Genomic DNA, 7,205 nt, shown 5'->3' on the forward strand with positions numbered 1-7,205 from the left:
TTCCAGCAAGGAGGTAGCTTATAATTCTTATGTTAACGGTTATTCTACCGGCTGGTATTAATGCGTCGGGAAAGCATACGTAATTTTCAGGTATACAATATTTGCTATAAAGTGAAAAATTAGAATACTAATACACACAACATAACAATCATAGGTGTGAAGTAACGGCATCTGGTCAACATTTCAGTTTGTTCAAATCAATCGTTTGAGTGCGTTTTGTGATTTTAAATGTGTGCTCTAATTAAGATTATATTTAAGAACAAAAATCAGTGAAATGAACAATGTGACTAGTTTCTACAGTCGTGATACACGAAATTATAGGTGATGGATAAACTACCTAATCGTTCCATGTAAAACCGCATGAAAATCAAACAGAAAACATTTCGAAATCGTACTTTTCTTACTAAAAATATGGACAGCATATCACACCATGTTGTCGCCGACGGACTGCAATCCAACACCAACAACCGGTTGAAACGCAATTACTGTAGTCGATAAATTACGTGATACCGCAGCTCAAACGAAATCGAAGTTGGAAGCACCCGCATGCTGACAGCCGCAGTGCTTCTCTATACAGCAAACGTTCACTTTCTGACCTAGAAAATCACTTTCAAGATGCCATGTCAGTTGACCGTCCGGTCGGGCAACTTTTCCTGCGGCGGCATCCGTCACGTTCTTCGACAGGTTGCGTGTTTTTTTTTTTTTTTTAGTTGTTTGGCATCGTTAACCAGCGGCATTTTTTTCACCAGAGCATAACTCATGCAGTGTGGAGCACTATGTGTATTGATGTTAAATCAATAGAATACACTTTTACGTCAAACCTTGAAACTGAATCCGATTTTGAAATTTTCCCTAAGGGTTTAATTCGAAAAATAATATGCATCAGTGAAACTCAAAGTCATTCCAAGCCGAAAGCGTTTGTCCAAAATCGAACCGGAAATAGTGCACATTTCATTTCCATTCACTTGGAAATAGTCTCCAAAAAGATTTCCCGTCGATTGAACACCACCAATAAAGCCGGCTCGAAAGAACCAGGCTGCGCATGAATTTCAATCATAGCGAATGCTCTCGCATCGAAAAGCAAACTTCCGCTGTTTCTAACGTGATTCTTTTTTATCCTTCGTTCTATTTGCAGATTGCCTGCTGAAAATGCAGTGAGTCCTCATCGTACCGGAACAATGAAAAAGAGAGCTAAATTAACAATGTCCTCACTGGCGCTTACTCTGCTGTGTTGCTGTACCTGTATGTTGGCACTGGCGAATGGTCTGCCAATAACATCGAAACCCCTGGATAACAGTCCGGACCATTTGACGTGGGATGTTGGTATAGGAGGCAAAGCAAAGAAAAAATCCGACCGATCGATCTTCATCGCACCGCAAATAACTGGATTCAACAACTCGTTGTGTCCTCCCAACAGCAAGCTGGACTATGATGGGAAGTGCATTCAGATAGTTCACATCAATCCAGCAGATATTTTGGTAACCAAACTGCAAAGCATCCTAGGAAGTAATGCTTCTCCCAATACTGACATGGACACGGATTACGACTACTATGATTCGGCAGGTCCATTCCAGGTTAATCTGCCACTAAGCATTGATTTGCCTGTTGAACAGTTCAATCAGCAACTTATTCCAGAAGAATCCTTCTACGATAGCACAGTGGTAGACATATCTTCGAACACTCGTGCGGACAGTTTGAAACAGGCTTCTACCGTAAAAGACGAACAACAGTCGACATTTCTCACCGAATCCAGCAGACAGCCTATGGACCAAACAGCAGCCGAGAGTCATACCGATATTTCGTTTCTTTCCTTCGAAAGTTTACCAAATGGATCGCTTTCGACAAGGCTCGAGCTGGATAGCAACAAAGGCACCGTTGTTCAAAAGATTGTACTCTCTTCTACACCTGCTACTCCTACTACCACAACAGTCGATACTATTGATGCAGAATCTGTTGAACTATCTCGCACAAGCACTGTGGCAAGTGATGTTGCTGATGCTACCACTACGGGTAGCAGTACTGCTGTAGAAGAACTGAGCACTTCAACTGTGGACGGCTCCTCAGCTCCTTCAACAACCACCTCCATAAGCACAACCGAAGAGTATCTAGCAAGCGAAAGCTCTGTCGCTACAACTACTCAAATGAAAATCAATGAAACATCAGATGAAGACATAGATAATTTGAAAGCAGAGCTAGCCGATGAATCTTTCATTTTGGAGCCTACCGGTTCGACAACTACCGATTTTCCATCGACTGATATGTCTGACTTTGAGGTAGATGTTGCGATGCTAAGTGCTGGATCCACAATTCCTGCGGACAGAACAACGACAGTTGGGATTTCAGAAGCCCCAACATCAGCCGAGACTACAACTGCAAGGATGTCTATCCACACAATACCACCCACTTACACAAGAAAAACATGGTCATCTCCCAAGCCTGTCCAAATTGTGACCCCGTTGAAGACCAAGTGGTATAGTCCACCAGGAGCAACTCCACCTCCATTCATCGTTGCCAGCTATACTCAACAGGAACGCACAACCAGAGCATCGCCGGAAACTACAACCGTTCCTCAACGTCGCAATACCGAGGCTCCCCTTCTGGTCATAAACGACACCGAAGATGATAAGAAAAACCGTGACAACATCCATCGTCAGGAAATGAAAGATACGCTCCGTGAATCCATGGACACCAACAACCGCTTCGTCTATCATCACTTACCAGCTTCTCACGTGGCTGTATCAACTCCTCCTTCTGCCACAACCGCCCAGAGCCACAACTACGTGGATCAACTGAAGATAATCAACGAAATAGTCGCCGAAAATAAGCAACGACACGAGCAGACAGCAAGCAGTAATTCGCGGATTCGTTTCCCAACTCGAGACGACGATCAGCTGCCAGCTGCCTCCAGCAGTGGTGGCATGATTCGTTTCCCAGGATCAGTTTCGAATCGTGTCACTCAGCATGCCAATCGGATCCCCGATATTTTCCCAAAGAAAACACCAGACAGTACAACTCAGCGACCACCCTTCTGGTGGCTTCCCTCTGGCTGGGAGGTAGACCAGACCGGTCAAAAGCCGATGTTGTTACGGTTTTGGTCACGGATGCCTCTCGTTCGAGATCAGTCCTTGACTACTACAAGCACCAACAGTAACTCCAATCGATGGCGACCCTCACCATCCGCATCCGGCAGCACATCTCCTTCGTCGGTATCGCCCAGGGGTAACTCCAGAAGTCCCAGCGAAAACTTCTACAAAGAAGTTTCCTCACAGGACGTCTACAAGGTGCTCAATGCTCGTCAGCTAAAGCACAAAAGATAAAGTCACCAGCAGTAGTCTCGGTCTCTCTCAGCTTTAAGTATTATTTAATTGAAACAAAATTGTGTATAGACGAAACAAAACTAGAGGTACAACGATTAATGAATCAAGCAACCCCACCATACCCCCTAAGAAAACACGCACACATACAGGCACACCAAGGAAATGTGAGGAGTACTAGATTTGCTATTTCAAAAAAAAAGTATTTTATGTTCATTTCATGACAAATTGCGTTGCAACTGTGATATTTTTACCCCCTTTTTGTAATCTTTCGGAAGGAGTATTTTTAGCTCTTAAAAATAGCTTCTTTTAGCAAACAAAAAATCAGAAACGCCATTCACGCACTACTATTCGTTGATTTTGTTTTATCAAGTAACTGATAAAATTTTAAAATCGCATGCTTCCCTTGGTGAATCCTCACATTTCAGCATCGCAAATCCATTCAGTTAGGAGGCACAGTTTAGTCCTGTTTATTGTAATTATAACGTTTCCCTATATTGTACATATCCACTGTCTATTTCTTCCATTTTTAATGTGTTGTAAAGTCTCGCCAATTAAAATTTTAATAAACAAAAACCTGTTATCAAAAATGTCTAAAATAATTATATAACACAACATCTGCTACCCATTGGTGTCTATTTGAAACAAATCAAAAGTTATTTTAACGTGAAGGAAAAATACATATATGTATGTGCCAAAAAAAAGAGTATGGAATCGATGTTTTTACGAAGCGCAAGTAGAAATCCTCACCGTTATTTATAAGATTGCGTGTTTTGCATGTTTTTATCATATAAAAATAGTGCAAAAGCTATCCAAAAACAACTTTTCATAATACCTTCTACTTGACGAACGAAAAGAACGCTACCTGTAAAAATATACTTAAGGAATGCGAATCTCACGCGAAAGGATTCAACGAGCATTAGTATTCACAAGGAATATCAATGTTTTAAGTGTGTGTTTGTGTGTATGTATATTGTAAATCAGCGAAAGAAATCAAATATTTAATTCAACTTGGATAGTTATTAGAAAGTAGTCCCCGCTGAAGCACAAATGTTCACCGAACACCGCCAAGAAGAAAAGCCGCAGAAGAAGCAACTAGCAGCACTTGTTCATGGTGGTGCCGAAGTGGACTCAAACACACAAAATGATTGCAATATTGCCAAAAGTTTTACTCTGTATTATAAAATAATTAACCGAAAACTGATATGTACACTCATGTGACTAAGCAAGTAGACAAAACTACTCCCCGCAGCATGTGCGCTTTGATACAATTCTGGCCACGCATTGGAACGAATGTCGAACAAAGATTGAGTACAGAAAATAAACTAACGATCGGTAGCTGCCAGTTTCTACGTTGATCGGAAAACTATTTGATGAATAAAATTATATGTCTTGTTTGTGTATTAGTAATAAATGATGACTTCCCAGCTAAAGTTGAAAGATCTATCCGAATTCCTTTTTGGCTTGGAAAAGTCCCAACTTCTCTTCTACAAAAAAAGATATACCCAATTCTAGTAAAAAAATGAATAAATGCAAATTGCTGAATTTATGTATGGGCCTAATTAGGGGCACTTAGGCCGACATTACAACAATTTCTCTTACCTCTATTTATTTTTTAATTATTGAGACTAATATACACCCTTTCAAGTACCGTAAAAAATTTTTTTTTTGTTTGCCCCAACCAAAGATATTAACATTTGAAAAGGGTAAATTTTTAGTAGGAAAACGTCAATAACTCTTGATCGGCGAAGGATATCAACAAGCTCTGTGTAGCAAAAATTTGCGCCTTTTAAAGATCTAAAAGTTATTTGAAGACATCTTTGCTGATAAATTTGAATTTGTTTGTTTAGAGACACCCTAACTCAATTAAAGAAAATAGCTCTAAATCGGTCTGTTACTGATTTTTTGTACGATCCGTTTTTCTCATGAGCCAAACATGGATGGCTGAACGCAAGGAAGTAATGAAGCAGAGAAACAGAGTCAAGAAAACCGAGTCGCCACCGGGAGGACGATTTCCGCTTTTCATTATTTTAATGTTATTATTATTATTATTATAGATAAATAAACGAATCGAAGAGCACGTTTTTTCGCTAGTCATTAATTTTGAAAGTTGAGTTTTAGAAGATTTTATTCCGTAGCTTTTTTTCAATCACTGTTTTCGTTCACTCTCGCGTGTTGTCCCGTCATTTAACATTTGGTCCTGTGAGCCGGAGGTAAAGAATTCGCGATAATGGAAGTGCAGTTGAAAAGGCGAATTGTTTCTATCGAGCGGCTAAAACGGGAACATGCTAGTGCGAAGCAAGTGACTGAACAGGAAACACCAATCTTCGAGGTGAATGATCGGTTGCAGAAACTGGTCGAGATGCAGGAGAATTTCGATATAATCCAATGCGAAATCGAGGACGCAGCAACGGAGGAGGAATTGCCGTCGGTGCTCAACGTGCGAGTGGATTACGAAAAACTATATAACGCAACCAAACGGTTGTACACCAGCTGGTTGCAAGAAACGCGGCAGGAGGAGAGATCGAATTTCGGCAGCAGTGACGCGACGTTCATTGAACCGGAAAGTGACCTCAAGGAAGCCGTTCGTTTGCTGTTGGATACACAAAGGACGTTGTTGACCAGACAAGCTGCAGCTTCAACTACCATGGAGGAGTTAGCTGGCCAGTTTCATGGAATGCACGCAGCACCCATCGACATGCAGCTACCATCGTTCAGTCTTCCAACATTCAAGGGCGATAGGAAGCAGTGGGCATCGTTCAAGGACATCTTCACCAGCAGTGTGGACATGAAGAACCTTACGAATGCGCTTAAGGTTCAGTTGCTTATGTCTCACTTGGAAGGAGAAGCGAAAAGCCTGGTGAGTAGCTATGCAATCACAGATTTTAACTACAAACAGGTGTGGGACACTCTGGTCGAACACTATGACAAGCCGCAGTTTGCTGTTTCGGCGCTTGTCCATGAGTTTTGTGACCAGCCAGTGATAAAAGCAATGAACCTCACGAACTTGCGGAAGCTCGTATCGACATCCGACGAGGTGATACGCCAGCTGAAGGCCATGGGCAATGCGTACGAGACCAGGGATCCATGGCTCATTCATCTAGTCTTGAAGAAGCTGGATGACAATTTGCGTTCTCAGTGGGCAACACACATCGTTGACATCGACAATCCCACATTCGATGAACTACTGAAATTCCTCAAGCGGAAGTGTGATGCATTCGAAACTTGTGCTGCGTTCGGCGGTAAACACTTGGATCATGTCAAGAAGGAAATGTACAAGGAAGAAAAGAAGCCGATCAAGAAGGAAATCAACAGTTTCTATGTCGTAGAGCAGCATTCATGTCCGATGTGTTCGGAAGACCTCCCTTAGCTCAGTCAGTAAAGGCGCAGCTACAAAGCAACACCATGCTGGAGGTGGCTGGGTTCGATTCCCGGTCCGGTCTAGGAATTTTTCGGGTTGGAAAATTTCTCGACTTCCCTGGGCATAGAGAATGATTGTACTTGCCACAGAATTATACTAATGCAAAAATGGTACAGGCATCGAAAGCTCTCAATTTAATAACTGTGGAAGTGCATCTAGAAAACTAAGTTGAGAGCACGCAATAAGCTAAAATGCGAAGAAGAAGAAGAAGAAGAAGTGTTCGGAAAACCATGAAATCTATAAGTGTTTAACATTCAAGGAGGCTTCGGTGAAGACAAGGCGTGAATTTGTACAGCAAGCAAGACTCTGCTTCAATTGTTTGCGTTCGAACTACTGTGCAACATCATGCCCGTCAAAGTCTGTGTGCCGTACGCCAGATTGTAACCAAAAGCATCACACCTTATTGTGTCAATCGACGAAATCTGAGTTTTCCTGCAACACTGTCGAAGCGCAAATACCAACAGTGAACA

The 7,205-nt window shown here is 41.8% G+C and overlaps 1 protein-coding gene across 1 annotated transcript in view; it reads left to right on the forward strand.

The window, feature by feature from the left end:
* LOC135707034 (mucin-2-like) overlaps positions 1-4,700 on the forward strand; it is a 284,849-nt gene extending 280,149 nt beyond the window's left edge. Inside the window, exon 5 of the mRNA XM_065228756.1 lies at positions 1,136-4,700. Within this exon, the coding sequence (XP_065084828.1) occupies positions 1,179-3,317 (2,139 nt within the window). The 5' untranslated portion in view covers positions 1,136-1,178 and the 3' untranslated portion in view covers positions 3,318-4,700. The remainder of the gene's footprint in view (positions 1-1,135) is intronic.
* The last annotated feature ends 2,505 nt before the right edge of the window (positions 4,701-7,205 follow it).

Source organism: Ochlerotatus camptorhynchus, unplaced genomic scaffold (assembly GCF_037179485.1).
Source record: "Ochlerotatus camptorhynchus isolate MF236.1 unplaced genomic scaffold, CSIRO-AGI_Acam_v1.1 ptg000302l, whole genome shotgun sequence".
NCBI lineage: Eukaryota > Metazoa > Arthropoda > Insecta > Diptera > Culicidae > Ochlerotatus > Ochlerotatus camptorhynchus.